The sequence below is a fragment of the Piliocolobus tephrosceles genome, chromosome 13 (genome assembly GCF_002776525.5).
Source record: "Piliocolobus tephrosceles isolate RC106 chromosome 13, ASM277652v3, whole genome shotgun sequence".
Lineage (NCBI taxonomy): Eukaryota > Metazoa > Chordata > Mammalia > Primates > Cercopithecidae > Piliocolobus > Piliocolobus tephrosceles.
In genome coordinates this window covers 63,860,424-63,877,807 of record NC_045446.1, presented here as the reverse complement: position 1 = coordinate 63,877,807, position 17,384 = coordinate 63,860,424, and the positions used below count along the sequence as shown (strand labels likewise).

At 40.3% G+C, this 17,384-nt stretch overlaps 1 protein-coding gene across 2 annotated transcripts in view; it reads left to right on the top strand.

Moving 5' to 3' along the window:
- The window catches only part of RAB6A (RAB6A, member RAS oncogene family), a 101,655-nt gene that overhangs the window by 42,090 nt on the left and 42,181 nt on the right, over positions 1 to 17,384 (top strand). Inside the window, exons 3-5 of one of the 2 annotated variants that reach the window (XM_023209458.2) lie at positions 3,572 to 3,625; positions 5,971 to 6,076; positions 8,499 to 8,610. In XM_023209458.2, coding sequence (XP_023065226.1) covers positions 3,572 to 3,625; positions 5,971 to 6,076; positions 8,499 to 8,610 — 272 coding nt within the window. Of the gene's footprint in view, positions 1 to 3,571; positions 3,626 to 5,970; positions 6,077 to 6,142; positions 6,249 to 8,498; positions 8,611 to 17,384 lie in introns of both variants that reach the window. The other variant, XM_023209459.2, reaches the window with a different exon arrangement.

The window sequence follows — 17,384 nt, the reverse complement described above, 5'->3', positions numbered from 1 at the left end:
TTTTGAATTGCTATTGTTTTACATGCTTTACATAGGTGCTCTTGAGTGTGAACTTTCTGCAGCCTATATGCAGTAATCCCATGTTAAGTCAGAGTGAATGAGAAATGCATAAGTGTTTATATGGAATTTGAGAAACAGTTCAATTTTTTCTTTAAAAACCTATTTGTTAGAAATATTTACTGTACAGGAATTGACATACGTAAAGTTTTTGGTGTTTTATTTATGTAACTGAAAAAACCAAATCTCATATATTGAAATGCAGGGTACTGGTTTACAGTATATAGATATGTGAGTAGGAGTGGTGAGAGTCATTTTCTTAGCCTTTATTGAGTATCCTATCTAAAAATATCGACACCATACCATAATATTTTCTATCGTCCTTTTCCTGGTTTTTTTCTCTTATGCTGCTCTCTAACATACTATTTTACTTAATTAGCTTATTGTTTGTCTGTCTTAGCAGACCGTAACCTCTGTAAGGGCATAGATTCTTGTCTGCTTTTTATTCTTTTGCCACAGGATTCTTAGCTCCTAATGATGTTGACTAGTAGGCAATCAATAAATATTTCTTTCTGCCAGGCGCAGTGGCTCACGGCTATAATCCCAGCACTTTGGGAGGCCAAGGTGGGTGGATCACTTGAGGTCAGGAGTTCGAGATCAGCCTGGCCAACATATAGTGAAACCCCATCTCTACTAAAAAATACAAATATTAGCTGGGTGTGGTGGTGCACATCTGTAGTCCCAGCTTCTTGGGAAGCTGAGGCAGGAGAATCACTTGAACCTAGGAGCGGAGGTTGCAGTGAGCCAAGATCACCACACTGCACTCCAGCCTGGGTGATAGAGCAAGAGTCTGTCACTCAAAAAAATAAAAATAAAAATAAATAAATAAATAAGTAAATAAATAAAATCTTTTTTTCCCCCCAGTATTAGGGAGGAATAGAGTTCAATAAATATTTCTGATGAATATGGACAGGTTTACATGATTTTTAAATGTGCTAATTTGAGTAGAGACCAACTGCATGTTTGTTCATCACTCTGTCTCTAGTACCTTACACAGTATTTGCAAGTACATGCTTAATAAATATTTGATGAGCAAGCTGGGTGCATTGGCTCATGCCTGTTATCCCAGCATTTTGGGAGGCCGAGGTGGGGGGATCACTTGAGGCCAAGAGTTTGAGACCAATCTGGCCAACATGGCAAAACCCCTTCTCTACTAAAAATACAAAAATTTGGCCGAGCGCTGTGGCTCACGCCTGTAATCCCAGCACTTTGGAAGGCCAAGGCGGGTGGATCAGGTCACGAGATCAAGACCATCCTGGTTAACATGGTGAAACCCCATCTCTACTAAATATACAAAAAATTAGCCAGGCATGGTGGCACGCGCCTGTAGTTCCAGCTACTTGGGAGGCTGAGGCAGGAGAATGGCATGAACCCGGGAGGAGGAGCTTGCAGTGAGCCGAGATGGCGCCACTGCACTCCAGCCTGGGTGAGAGAGCAAGACTCTGTCTCAAAAAAAAAAAAAAAAAATTAGGGCTTGGTGGTGAATGCCTGTAATCCCAGCTACTTGAGAGGCTGAGGCACTAGAATTGCTCGAACCCAGGAGGCGGAAATTGCAGTGAGCTGAGATCACGCCATTGCACTCCTGCCTAGGCAACTGAGCGAGACTGTCTCTAAATAAATAATGGATGAACGAATAAATGAGAACTAAATGAGGCAATGTGTATAAATTGGCACTTAGTAGATAATTAGTTTATATTACTCTACCTTTCATTCTTGAATATATGTAAAAACGTGTAAAGACTTAACAACATCACATTGGTTTGTCATATAAAGATACTATCTTTAGGTGGGGCGCAGTGGCTCATGCCTACAATCCCAGCGTGTTGGAAGGCCAGGTGGGGAAGATCTCTTGAACCTAGGAGTTGCAGATTAGCCTGGACAACATGGCAAAACCCTGTCTCTGCAAAAAAATTCAGAAATTAGTGGGGCATGGTGGTATGCACCTGTAGTCCCAGCTACTTGAGAGGATCACTTGGTTCAGGGGGTTGAGGCTGCACTGAGCCAAAATTACACCCCTGTATACCAGCTTGGGCAACAGAGTGTGAGACCTTGTCTCCAAAAAAAGAAAGAAAGAAAAAGAAACATTTTATTTAAATTTTATTTGCAGAAGCTTCAGAAAAGAATAAAATACTTAGGAACAAATTTAACAAACAGCATAAGACTATACAAAACACTGCCAGGAGAAATTAAAGGAGACACATGTATTAGTTTGTTCTCACGCTGCTAATAAAGAGATACCTGAGACTGTGTAATTTGTAAAGGAAAGAGGTTTAATAGACTAATAGTTCTGCGTGGCTGGGGAGGCCTCAGGAAGCTTACAATCATGGCAGAAGGGGAAGCAAACATGTCTTTCTTCACATGGCAGCAACAAGGAGAAGCACAGAGCGAAGAGAGGGGAAATCCTTTTATAAAACCATCAGATCTCATGAGAACTCAGCTATGACACACACACAATTCTATTTTTCTGCCAACAGAAATAAAATCCCCAACTGGATGGACCACTTTTCTGATCTAGTTTTTGATTGTTTTTTAGGAACTTAAAATTCTTAGTGATTCATATTTTAAATGCACAGACTCAACTAGTTTCTGTTTTAAGGAATATGGCACAAAGATATTTAGGGAAAAAGTATGTATGTACCCACACACACATACATAGTATATGTGCACACAAACGTTTATTAATGAGGTGATTAAACTTCTAAAATAGAGTCCATATCAACATCCTCTTTCTGGGGTCGTTTGTCTTTCTTCCATTCTTTTTATTTATCTTCCCTAATTAATTTTGGACTCTTTTTTAACTTGTATGCTTTTTGTTCCCTCTTTTTTCTTGTCTGCCTTCTTTCTATTCTCTTATTATTTCACCATTTTCTCTTGATAGGGAAAATAGCAGCCAGGCAATAGAATTTTACATGTGTTTTCACCACAGAAGGAACCTATCATTATGTGGTACACAGTAAAACTTGTTTTCCTTACCTAATGAATTTTTTTATATTGGAAAAATCATGTCTCTTATGGAAAGTTATGATATTTGTGAGTCTCTGGCTGTCTATGGCATCAGGACAGTTGACAAACCACTATGTAGGAGGTCATGACAGCAGATAGTTGTTTATATCAACAATATTTTATAAAACTGCTCTTGGGGCAGATACGCACCATTCTGAGTGGGGAGCAATCAGATATTCAAACTAAAGTTCAAATACAAATATTTAAACCAAAGTTGCCATTATCTTATTATTTGTAAAATGAGAAAAATAGGATGAGAATAAGCTACTTGGCAGGAATGTATAAAGATTAGAGATGATCGTGTAAGAAGCTTAAAACAGTCTCTAATATTAAGCAAGTGCTGAATACGTGGAAACTGTTATCACTGGAAGTTTTGTTTGTCCTTAATTGGCTATGTTGTATTGGTTTGTTTATTCATTATTTCTTCCACAATTAATGAATCCCATTTGAATCCTAAACTGCTGGCCACCATTAAACGGTTATTTGTTAACTTATTTGTTTTGTTTTACAGGCAACAATTGGCATTGACTTTTTATCAAAAACTATGTACTTGGAGGATCGAACAGTGAGTAATATTTTCAGTGTGCAATTTTCTGCAACATTCCAGGTTAGAAAACTGTGATCAAAATAATCAATGATTGTCACCATAAGAAGTACTTAGCAGAGTTACCAGAGATTGTTTACAGTTGTTGAGAAAAACTCTTATTACTGAGTGAGTAGTACTTGGCAGTTATCTTGATTTGGAAAAATGAAAACAAAGAACTTTACAGAGAATTAAAGGAGAATTTTTATGAAGAAATTAAAGCCGCTGAAGACCTTCTAAATACCACTCTTGAGGCATTCAATAAGATTTCAATTTGTGAACTTCAGTATTTTTTTGTCAGGATAGGATGCATGTCAAAGTGACTGACTAAAAAGAAATAATGTGAGCTGGGTACAGTGGCTCACACCTGTAATCCATGCACTTTGGGAGGCTGGGGCAAGTGGATCACCTGAGGTCAGGGGTTTGAGACCAGCTTGGCCAACATGATGAAACCCCGTCTCGGTTAAAAATACAAAAAATTAGCCAGGTGTGGTGGCAGGCGCCTATAATCCCAGCTACTCGGGAGACTGAGGCAGGAGAATCACTTGAACCCAGGAGGCGGAGGTTGCATTGAGCCAAGATTGTGCCATTGCACTGTAGCCTGGGCAACAAGAGTGAAACTCCGTTGGAAAAAAAAAAGTAATGTGTATTTATTTGTTGGATTTCTGTCTTTCATCCTTTGAAATGTTTTCTTTAAATACAGTGTAAAATCTGTATTCTAGCCCACTACCCCTTGAAGAGATTCTTGTCACCTAAATAGTGAATATCTTAAATGCAGTATTTTGAGACCTGCACCCAAAAACATTATTTTGTTTCCAGTGTTATTTCTCATGTGTTTTTTTCCCCCTGAATATTCTCTTTTATGTTTTGATATATAGCATGTCATTTCTTAAAATTTGTAAGCAGCTGGGTGCAGTGGCTCACGCCTGTAATCCCAGCACTTTGGGAGGCCGAGGTGGGCGAATCACCTGAGGTCAGGAGTTCGAGACTAGCCTGGCCAACGTGGTGAAACCCCATCTCTTCTAAAAGTACAAAAATTAGCCAGGCGTGGTGGTGGGTGCCTACAATCCTAGCTACTCAGAAGGCTGAGGCAGGAGAATCGTTTGAACCCGGGAGGCAGAGGTTGCAGTGAGCCGAGTTCACACCACTGCACTCCAGCCTGAGCGACAAGAATGAGATTCTGTCTCAAAAAATAAAAAAAGAAAGAAAATTGAAAGCTTAGAAACGACTTTCTGTCATGATGCAAGAACTTGATGCTTGTTTTCAGGCTTTTCTTCCTATAATGTAGATATGAGATAGTACGTAAAGAAATTTTTATGTAGGGCTGCAAAAAGGTATTCCTCCTTTTTTTTTGTTTTTCTGAGACGGCGTCTTGCTCTGTTGCCCAGGCTAGAGTGCAATGTTGTGATCTCGGCTCACTGCAAGCTCCGCCTCCCGGGTTCAAACCATTCTCCTGCCTCAGCCTCCCGGGTAGCTGGGACTACAGGCGCCCGCCACCACACCCAGCTCATTTTTATATTTTTAATAGAGATAGGGTTTCACCATGTTGGCCAGGATGGTCTCGATCTGTTGACCTCGTGATCCACCCGCCTCGGCCTCCCAAAGTGCTGGGATTACAGGCGTGAGCCACTGCGCCTGGCCCTCCTTTTTGTTACATTACACACACACACGCTCGCGCCTGTAATATAGATATGAGATAGTAGATAAATTTTTATGTAGGGCTGCAAAAAGGTCTCCCTCCTTTTTTTTTTTTTTTCACATTACACACACACGCACATGTTCTGGGGAGAAATGTATGGGAGAAATACAGGCACAGTAGTTAAAGACCCAGTTTTAAAGTATTCTAGACCCAATAGGAAAGAGACACGTTTTAGCTTAAGAGAAGCTTTCAAAGAAACATTAATTCCTTTACTCTGATAGCTTAGGCTGTTCCTTTCCGTTGACATTTACCTTAGTTTTTTTTTTTTTTTTTTTTTTTTTGCACTGTTTAACCATCAGCAGTCTACTTTTTGACCCCTGGAAGGCGTAGGGATTGAAATAGGTTTTAGGTAGGGAAAAAGGGAAGCCATATTTCTGATTCTGTGAAACCTTTCCCAGTGGCATTTTCCAGTCATTTACCTTCGGAGTACGCAAAATTTTAATATTTCTCCCTTTTGAAAAAGGAGTTTTGTGTTATTTTCATTCCTCACTCCCTGCAACCTCTTGCATGAGTCTTCTTTCTACTTCCTTCCCACCCTCTCCCTTTTAAAAAAACGTTGTTTTTTTTTTTCTTTTTAGTATTAGTTTCGTTTTTTTTTTTTTTTTATTTATTTTTTCCCATCTCACAGATCAGGCTTCAGCTGTGGGATACTGCGGGTCAGGAACGTTTCCGTAGCCTCATTCCCAGTTACATCCGTGATTCTGCTGCAGCTGTAGTAGTTTACGATATCACAAGTAGGTATATTGCAACGGGTTGACCTTTCTTATTTTTCTTGCTTGTTTGACTGATTTTGTTGTTAGGTACGATTGCAATTATGGGACACAGCAGGTCAAGAGCGGTTCAGGAGCTTGATTCCTAGCTACATTCGTGACTCCACTGTGGCAGTTGTTGTTTATGATATCACAAGTGAGTGGAGGGAATTATGCATTTCTAATCTTCTTTCAACCTTTAGCTTAGCTGCATGCATGTTCTTGTCTTGTGCTTGTTTTCCTTACTGGCATGTAAAAATAAATTTTATCGTAGTAAATCACATATCAGCCAGGTCAGAAATACTTGCTTTGGTGTTTATACCAGTATGCTTTATATCTAACTGTGCCAGGTTTTTTGCCCCAGAAATTTTCTTTTGGGTCCAATTGTGAATCCTTTTCAAGGGTTTCTTAGTATCCTGTTATTCCTAAACCATACCATAATTATAGTTGGAGGAATGTTTCCTTTTAATTTAATTTGATCTCAGATTTCTCTAAAATAAAATAATCTGCGTTTAAGTCTCTTGCCAAGTTTTCCAAATTCTCCAAGCTTTCTATTGAGGCTATTACAAGCTTCTGCTAGCCAGCTTTTCTCTGCTTTCCCCTTCCAGCCATTCTCTCTCTGTAGAGGAAGACAGAGAAAACATAATGTACAGTTTTCTATTAATCTTTTTTATTTGAATCATATTTTGGTTCTGTGACTGATTTATTTACTTTGTTGCTAACAAATTACACTTTCATTTCTCTCCAAGAAAAAAATTTTAAATAGGAGGTGAAACAACCAGTAGTCTTTTTCTTTTTTCTAAAGATTGAATAATGCCTGTGGCCTTTTAAGTGACTGTAAATTATCCATGAAGCATTGGTGACTGACAGTAAAATGCTTTCTGATTGAAATTGCCTTTGTAAATTGGTTTATAACATATATTAGGCAATATTAAACATTATTCCATATAGTGGTTCATAATTTATAGGAAAACCAGGGTCTTGAACTCCTGGGCTCAAGTGATCCTCCTGCCTCAGCCTTCCAAAGTGCTAGGATTAGGCCAGGCACAGTGGCTTATGCTGGAAAACCCCACATTTTGGGCGGCCAAGGCAGGTGGATCACCTGAGGTGAGGAGTTTGAGACCAGCCTGACCAACATGATGGAACTCCATCTCTACTGAAAATGCAAAATTAGCCAGATGTGGTGGCGCATGCCTGTAATCGCAGCTACTTGAGAGACTGAGGGAAGAAAATCTCTTGAACCTGGGAGTCGGAGGTTGCAGTGAGCCAAGATCGTGCCATTGCACTCCAGCCTGGGCAAGAAGAGCAAAACTCCATCTCAGCAACAACAACAAAAACCAAAATGCTAGGATTACAGGCATGAACCATTGTGCCCACCCCAGTATCTGGGACTTTCTTTTTAAATTTTTAAAAAATGTGTACCACATTACACAGATGTAGTATCTTGGGCTAAAAAAAACTTACATAGACAGAGGAACTATTCATTTGGACTAATAAAACTGTTACTATACATTTTTGCATATCTCCTCAATCAGGAATCATATCTAATAATGAATAATTGTACTGGCAAAATTAGAAGATTGCATTCAAGGACTTCTTTTTTTGAAATAGGTGCTATATGCAATCTTTCTTCTTTTGCACCTTTACTTTGGGTTGCTGTTTGTTTAAAAAAAAGAAGTATGTTCATATTGTGCATTGACACGTTTTGTAGCTTTAAAGTGTTTGTGCTTACTTTAACCACAGCAAGTGAAACCTCGTGTTTTTTTAATCCACAAATGTGATTCAAATATTAGTATATTGTTTTCTTTAGCTGCTGTAATAAATGTTGAAGCACTCTACTTAGAATCCAACACTAGAAAAGATAAATTTTGTTACAAGCGTTTCTGGTGTATTAAACAAATAAATTTTAGGTTAAAGTGATCACAAACTGAGGAAGCTGTGCAAACAGTGGTATTGAAAGCTATTGAAAGGCTTTACAAATTTTTTGGATGTGTTGGGACTTACTGGCTGACATACTTTTGAAAATGCTTTCTTTGTTATGTTTGGTATGTGTAAGTGATAAAAAAAAAAAGCATTGTGGCAATGTGACACCATATTATCTGCCATAGCTGTCCTTATATTTAAAAAAAAAATTTTTTTAAATTAAATACTACATTGCACTCACTTGGTCATGTTCAAAAAAATTTTAAACTACTCTAAAAGGAACCTTGAAGATTTTATTCTTGTAATTTGTTTAAATTGCTGACAGTTGTAATCAGATAAAATGGAGTTATGTTGCAGGCACATTAAAAGTGGGGTACTAATGTGCCAGCCCCCTTCCAACTTCCAGGGCTTTTTTGGAGGGAGGTGCCCACCACCTGGGGAGGCATTTTTCAGCAACACTAATCTGTCTACCCTCCTATACCAGATGTTAACTCATTCCAGCAAACTACAAAGTGGATTGATGATGTCAGAACAGAAAGAGGAAGTGATGTTATCATCATGCTAGTAGGAAATAAAACAGATCTTGCTGACAAGAGGTATGGAGTTATTTTATGTGTGTGTAATGTTTGATGTCTGTGTTATGCAGCCTTTTGTTTTTGTTCACTGAAAATTTGTTTTGAAAGGAGACATGCTTAATCCTTAAGTTTGTGTCCTCCCCTGCTTTTCTTTAGCATGGGAACCTCAAATATAAATGTAAATATTAAACACCCAGTCCTTAAGGGAAAATGAATTTTATTTTGTTTAAGCTCACGTGTAAATAACTCTTGTGCAAGTTTGTTTAGACTTGAAGCCAGTAAATATTTTGCATTTTTTAGATCTCATAAGCATGAATATTGTTTTGTTAAAGAGCAAACCATTTTGGAAAAACCTTATTTTTAAAAATTATTCATAAAGATTAAGTGCACACTCTTTTCTTAGTAGTCTTCTTATAAACATTCATTATAATTCAGTGGTGTGAGGTTTTTGTTTTTTGATTGTTTTCTAATTGTGTGGTTGAGCCAGACTGTGTAGTTGCACTGAATAGCTTGATTGTGATACCTTAGTCAAATGAGCAAAGCAATATTCAAGTCACAGGATCAAAACATATTAACATTCACTGTAGAACCCATGGCTTGAATATTTGCTTTCAGCATTCTTAAGCGATTTACTGCGTACTCTTTCTGCTTTAAATAGTTTGACCATACTACTTAATAGTAAGAGCTTTTACTGTTTATTGTTTATTCATGAGATGGATATTGAAATTTGGGTAATGAACTTGTGATATTAATTCAAATGTTGCAAAGAAAGCCAGTGTTAAAAGACTTGTGGAGATGTGAAGCCCATCCATCTGCCCATGGCACCTCAATTAGAATTGGTAGTACAGGCCAGGCGCAGTGGCTCACAACTGTAATCCCAGCACTTTGGGAGACCAAGGAGGGTGGATCACGAGGTCAGGCGTTCAAGACCAGCCTGGCCAAGATGGTGAAACCCTGTCTCTACTAAAAATACAAAATTAGCTAGGTGCTGTGGCAGGCACCTGTAATGCCAGCTATTCGGGAGGCTGAGGCAGGAGAATCACTTGAACCCGGGGGGCAGAGGTTGCAGTGAGCTGAAATCGTGCCACTGTACTCCAGCCTGGGCAACAGAGTGAGACTCTGTCTCCAAAAAAAAAAAAAGAATTGGTAGTACAGTTGCAAAAAAGTCTTTCTTAATTTAAAAGTAAATTCAAAGTGATTTCATCTTTTCTTTATAAAAATCTTTTTTGGATATGAATTGCTATGAAGGAAATTTTCACTATTTTATTTATCTTCACTCTAGAGACTTCGTAGGTACCTTTTTTTTTTTTTGGTTTGGGGGGGGGGGGTGGGGAAATGGAGTCTCACTCTGTCACCCAGGCTGGAATGCAGTAGTGGTATGATCTCAGCTCATTGCAACCTCTGCCTCACCAGGTTCAAGCAATTCTCCTGCCTCAGCCTCCTGAGTAGCTGGGATTACAGGCACCTGCCACTGCGTCCTGCAAATTTTTGTATTTTTAGTAGAGACGAGGTTTCACCATGTTAGCCAGGCTGGTCTTGAACTCCTGACATCATGATCCACCTGGCTCAGCCTCCCAAAGTACCCGGATTACAGGCGTGAGCCACCATGCCCTGCCGGTACCTTCATTTTACTTATTTATTTTTGAGTTGGAGTCTCGCATTGTCACCCGGGCTGGAGTGCAATGGCGCGATCTCGGCTCACTGCAACCTCCGCCTCCCAGGTTCAAGCGATTCTCCTGCCTCAGCCTCCCGAGTAGCTGGGATTACTGGCGCCTGCCACCATGCCCAGCTAATTCTTTGTATTTTTAGTAGAGACGAGGTTTCACTCTGTTGGCCAGGTTGGTCTCGAACTCCTGACCTTGTGATCCGCCCGCCTTGGCCTTCCAAAGTGTTGGGATTACGGGCGTGAGTCACCGCGCCTGGCCTCTTCATTTTTAAATAGAAAAATTGTGTATCTGAATTGTTTCCCTTTATAGCCAGAGTCATCTGAGGAGGATGCTTATAAGGATTAGTTTTTTTATTGCTTAATATTTCTTTTTTTTTTTTTTTTTTGAGGTGGAGTCTTGCTCTGTCGCCCGGACTGGAGTGCAGTGGCCGGATCTCAGTTCACTGCAAGCTCCGCCTCCCGGGTTCACGGCATTCTCCTGCCTCAGCCTCCGAGTAGCTGGGACTACAGGCGCCGGCCACCTCCCCTGGCTAGTTTTTGTATTTTTAGTAGAGACGGGGGTTTCACCGGGTTAGCCAGGATGGTCTCGATCTCCTGACCTCGTGATCCGCCCGTCTCAGCCTCCCAAAGTGCTGGGATTACAGGCTTGAGCCACCGCGCCCGGCCTGCTTAATATTTCAGTTGAGTGCACAAATGGTAGAAACTTATCAAATTATATATATACACGTGTGTGTGTTTTTTTTTTTGAAATGGAGTTTCGCTCTTGTCACTCAGGCTGGAGTACAATCTTGGCTCATTCCGATCTCAGTCTCCTAGGCTCAAGCGATTCTCCTGTCTCAGCCTCCCAAGTAGCTGGAATTACAAGAGCTCGCCACCACACCTGGCTAATTTTTGTATTTTTTAGTAGTGACGGGGTTTCACCATGTTGGCCAGGATGGTCTCAAACTCCTGACCTCAGGTGATCCACCCACCTCGGCTTCCCAAAGTGTTGGGATTACAGGCATGAGCCACCACGCCCTACCTAAAACTATAATAATTTTTCTTTAAGGTAACATTTGTCAGTTGCTTTGAAATTACCATCTTTCTTGGTAATCTTTACCAGACTATCATCTCTCAACTGTTCACATTTAAAACAATTAGAGCTTGTTCATTCTACCAAAATGATTTTCAAATGGGTAAAAGACTTAATTTTTTTAAAGCATCTTTATATTTGGCCTTTTATAAGCATGACATGAAATCCTGAAGCCATAAAGGGAAAGATTGATAAGTTTGAATACATAAAGAGCATATTCACCTATTAGATCGACCATGATTCAGAAGATTTAAATCCACAGTATTTTCAAGAGTTTGAATAAACAGGAACTGTCATGCACTGAAAATGTAACTATAAACAATTTTGGGGGGAAACAATTGGATGATATTAGAATTTAAAATAATGTTATTGAGCTGGTATCCCACAGATGGGCCCACAGAAATGTGAAAAGGTGACCATACAAGAATGTTTCTTGCAACATTATTTATAATACTGAAAAATTAAAAGCAATCTAGATATCCAGCAGCAGTAGATTGAAGATATAAATAGTATTTTGTAAGTGGAATACTTTGTAGCCGTTAAAAAGAATGAGAGGAATTTACTGATGTTTTAACATCAGTTAAACATTTCTAACACATGAAGCTTAGAAAAGCACTTGATCAGTGTGTATAACACGATATCTTTTCTATTTTAAAAAAGATGGCAGGCTGGGCATGGTGACTCACGCCTGTAATCCCAGCACTTTGGGAGATCAAAGTGGGCGGATCACTTGAGGTCAGGAGTTGGAGACCAGCCTGGCCAACATAGTGAAACCCCATCTCTACTAAAAATACAAAAATTAACCGGGTGTGGTGGTGTGTGCCTGTAATCTCAGCTACTCAGGAGGCTGAGGCAGGAGAATCGGTTGAACCTCGGAGGCGGAAGTTGCAGTGAGCTGAGATCTACGCCATTGCACTCCAGCCTGGGCGGCAGAGTGAGACTCCATCTCAAAAAAAAAAAAAAAGATGATGATGGAGAGTAGTAGGCAATAAGGCAGACAAGCAAACAGATCAAATGAAGGCCAGATCATGTACAGCAAAGTGAGGGCTCACTCTTAATGAGATTAGAGGGTTTGAGTAGAGGAGTAACTTTTCTTGGATCACTATTCTATTAAAATTAAAGAGGTAGGCTGGCACCGTGGCTCGCGTCTATAATCCCAGCACTTTGGGAGGCAGAGGCGGGCAGATCACTTGAGGTCAGGAGTTCAAGACCAACCAGGCTAATATGGTGAAACCCCATCTCTGCTAAAAATACAAAAATTACCCTGTCATGGTGGCGCGTGCCTGTAATCCCAGCTACTCAGGAGGCTGAGGCAGAAGAATTGCTTGAACCCAAGAGGCAGAGGTGGCAGTGAGCTGAGATTGCACCACTGTGCTCCAGCATGGGCAATAGAGTGAGACTCTGTCTCAGAAAAAAAAAGAATTTAAAGGGGTAATAATGGGAGTGAGAAGACTAGTGAGGAGGCTAATTCAGTCTGTCATCCAAGCAAGAAATTATGACTTGGACTAAGACAGTGATAGCTTATACAGTGATAAGTGGTTCAATTCAGATGTATTTTGAAGATAGAGCTATCAGGATATACTTATGCAGTGGATGGATTACATACTGATGGGTGGAACGTGGAGTGTGAGTGAAGGAGCAGTTGGGGATGATACCTAGATTTTTGGCCTGGGTGACTGTCATTAACTTGAGATAAGAGCGACTGTCTAAAGAGCTGTTTTAGGAGAGAACATGACCTGAGTTTTGGTCATGTTAAGTTTAGAATGGCCATTAGAAATCTTAGTGAAGATGTCAGATACGCAATTGGATGATATGTGTCTGGGGTTCAGAGGAACAGTCCAGGGTAGATACATGTTTGGGAGTCATCAGTGTATAGATGGTATTTAAAACCATGAGACTGTATGGGATCAGCAAGGGAGTAATTGTAGCTAGAGAAGAGGACCAAGGAGTACATTTTAGGGTATTTTTTATTTAAAACAGGGTCTTTCAGTCTTGGCACTATTGACATTTTGGGCCAGGTAATTCTTGTCCTGTGCATTTTAGGATATTTTAGGGTATTTTAGGATATTTAGCAATATCCTTGGCTTCTTCCCAGTAGATACCAGTAGCACACACATAACCAGGTTGTGACAACCAGACTCTCTCCCCAGTTTGCCCCTGGTTAAGATCCACTGACTGAGAAGTTAAGGAAGTAAAGAGGAACTGGTGAAACAAGTAAGAAGGAGAAATTGGCCACAAAAGTAGGAGGAAAACCAGGTGGATACAGTGTTCTGAAAGCCAAATGAAAATAAGTGTTTTAAGGAGAAGACAGTTATTAACTATGCCAAATGCTCTTTAAAGTCAGACCAAATGAAGACTGAGAATTAACCCATTGGATTTAGAAGTTTGACAGTTATGTTGTTGACAGGTAGTCACACTGAAGTGGTGGGGTTGAAAATCTCACTACAGTAGGTTCAAGACAGAATGTCCCTCTCACCTCTGAAGTTATAAGATAAGATGAACAAGATGACCCTATTTATATTAATAATAGTAAAAAAAATCTGGCCGGCATGGTGGCTCACACCTCCCAGGACTTTGGGAATCCGAGGCAGGCAGATCACTTGAGGCCAGGAGTTTGAGACCAGCCTCGGCCAACATAGAAAAACCCTGTCTCTACTAAAAATATAAAAATTAGCCAGGCAAGGTGGCACATGCCTGTAATCCCAGCTACTTGGGTGACTGAGACATGAGAATCACTTGACCCCAGGAGGTGGAAGTCAGTGATCTGAGATCGTGTCACTGCTCTCCAGCCTGGGTGAGAGTGAGACTGTCAAAAAAAAAAAAAAAAAAAAAAAACCTCTGTAATTAAAGCAATGTGGTCTTGCCGCATGAATAGTTACAGAAAAGTAGAACACAGTAGAAAAGCTAGAAAGAACCGGGCATGGTGGCTCATGCCTATAATCCCAGCACTTTGGAAGGCCAAAGCAGGCAGATTACCTGAAGTCAAGAGTTCAAGACCAGCCTGGCCAACATGGTGAAACCCTGTCTCTACTAAAAATACAAAAATTAGCCGGGCGTGGTGGCACATGCCTGTAATCCCAGCTTCTCGGGAGGCTGAGGCAGAAGAATTGCTTGAGCCTGGGAGGCAGAGGTTGCAGTGAGCTGAGATCATGCCACTGCACTCCAGTCTGACTGACAGAGTGAGACTCTGTCTCAAAAAAAAATAAAAAAGAAAGAAGGGCTAGAAACAGACCCGGTTTCATATAGAAAATAAGTATGAAGGTGGTACCTCAATCACTGGGGGAAATGAACTATGTAATAAATTGATTGGAGTAACTGGTTAACTGTATAGAAAAAGATAAAATTGGATCAAGTTCTCATATTACACTAGGACAAATTCTGAAGGGATTAGAGATTTGATTGTGAAAATAAAATAAGGACTAACTGAATTCTGGTTCTTAATGATACTAATGCTATGACACAAAATAAGGGAAAATGTTAAGTTTGATTACATAAAACATTATAAACAAAGCAAATGGAAACTAGGGAAAAGCATTTGTAAATCGTATCAAAAATGGCTAATATCCCAAATATATAAAAAGCCTCTAAAAGTAGAGAAAAGATAAACATCACTATAGAAAAATTGACTAGAAATATGAACAGTTCAAGGAGAAAGTAACATAGCTCTTAATTATCTGAAAAGAAGCTCAGTCTTGCTATTACTGAAGTACTGATTGAAACTACACTGAGAAATATTTTTGCCTCAGATTCAGACTGCCAGAATTCCAAGTTTGTTGAAATCCTCTGCTAGCAAGGCTATAAGGAAAACAGTTACTCTCATGAATTGCTGAGGCAATGCAGAATGGTAATACTCCTATGGAGGAGAGAGAGTTGCTTTTTGGCAATATCTAACATAGACGTTTAGCCTTTGACCTGGAAATCCCACTTCTAGGAATCGCCTCAAGATACATTGGTAAGAGTACAAAAAGACATATATACAAATCTATTTCCTATAGCACTATTTGTAATATCTAAAGACTGTAAACAACCCAGATGTCCACAAAAGGAAAATGGTTTGACAAACTTACAAACATCCTTTTAAAGGAGTACTAGACAGGTACGAAAAGGAATGAAGGAAGTATATATTACTTTGGAGTTAATCTTCAGGATATATGACTAAGTGAAAAAATACAAGGTGAAGTCATGTGTAACATGGTACAGTTTACTTAAGAGAGAAATACAGATGTATATACACATTACCCAAAACAAAATAGGGACTCACTGGGCTGCCATCCCAGCTGGACTGCTGCTGTGGAGCTCAGCATCAAATACTTTAGGAGAAGCTGCAGAGGGACCTGGAGACAGAGCATGGTGGAGGTAGAGGATACAACCCTCACACCACTGTGCTGTATGTCCATCTTTCAAGTCCTGGTGGTGTCTGCAGAGTTTGAAGGGAAGCCACTGCTTCAAGAGATACCAGGTGGTAAATGCATGCGTAGTGGAAGTGCGTTCCTGTGCATCTATGCCTTTGAGCAGAAAGCCTTTGAGTCCCAATTAGTGGGCCCATGAGTGGCCAAAATGAGGGACTGGGACCTGTATAGCCATTAAACTATAAATAAGGGCCAAAAAGGAAAGATAAATCATAAGTTTAATGAAAATGGGCTGGGCATGGTGGCTTACTACCTCTATTCCCAAAGGAAGCTGAGGCAGAAGGATCATTTGAGGCCAGGAGTTTGAGGTTACAGTGAGCTACAGTCCTGCCACTGCACTAGTGTGCAACAGAGCAAGACCTTGTCTCAAAAAAAAAAAAAAAAATTAACTTTTTTTTTTTTTTTTGAGACTGAGTCTTACTCTTGTCGCCCAGGCTGGAGTGCAGTAGCACAACCTCAGCTCACTGCAACCTCTGCCTCCTGGGTTCAAGTGATTCTCCTGCTTCAAATTTTCTTTTTCTTTTTTTTTTTTTTGAGATGGACTCTCGCTCTGTCACCCAGGCTGGAGTGCAATGGCGCAGTGTTGGCTCACTGCAAGCTCCGCCTCCCGGGTTCGAGCCATTCTCCTGCCTTAGCCTCCTGAGTAGCTGGGTCTATAGGTGCCTGCCACAACGCCCAGCTAATTTTTTGTATTTTTAGTAGAGAAGGAGTTTCACTGTATTAGCCAGGATGGTCTCAATCTCCTGACCTTGTGATCCACCCGCCCCGGCCTTCCAAAGTGCTGGGATTACAGGCATGAGCATCTCTGTTCTCAGCCATGCCCGGCTAATTTTCATATTTTTATTAGAGATGAGGTTTTACCATGTTGACCAGGCTGGTCTTCAACTCTGACCTCAAATGATCCGCCCACCTCGCTGGGATTACAGGTGTGAGCCACCACACCCGGCTAGATCTTAACTGTTTTTAGTAAACATATTGGTGATGATGTTAGATATTGTTATTTCAAAATGATTGTCTGTATTCTGCATAAAATAAATGAATACTTTGCTTAATGATTGTCTTGGGGAACTGGGATTTTGGACACGGGAGATGGAAATACAGATATAAGATTAATAAAGTTAAATATAAATAACAAATATAAGCATGAATTCATTACATTTTTTAGCATTTGAAAATTTTTAATATTTTCCAGCTCTGTCTACTGAAAGGGCTTAAACCAGGAGAAATGAGCCCACATTACCATATGTAAATACTGTTTCTTTCCAAAGGAACCAGGGCTACTTAAAGAAATGACAAATTTGGCATCTGGGCCAGAAAATGTACACAATGGGGCTGGAACACCATGTCATACCATAAATCAAGGAAGTTATTAAAGACCATTGAGCCGGGCGTGGTGGCTCACGCCTGTAATCCCAGCACTTTGGGAGGCCGAGGCGGGTGGATCACGAGGTCAGGAGATCGAGACCATCCTGGCTAACAAGGTGAAACCCCGTCTCTACTAAAAATATAAAAAATTAGCCAGGCATGGTGGTGGGCGCCTGTAGTCCCAGCTACTCTGGAGGCTGAGGCAGAAGAATGGCGTGAGCCCGGGAGGCGGAGCTTGCGGTGAACTGAGATCGTGCCACTGCACTCCAGCCTGGGTGACAGA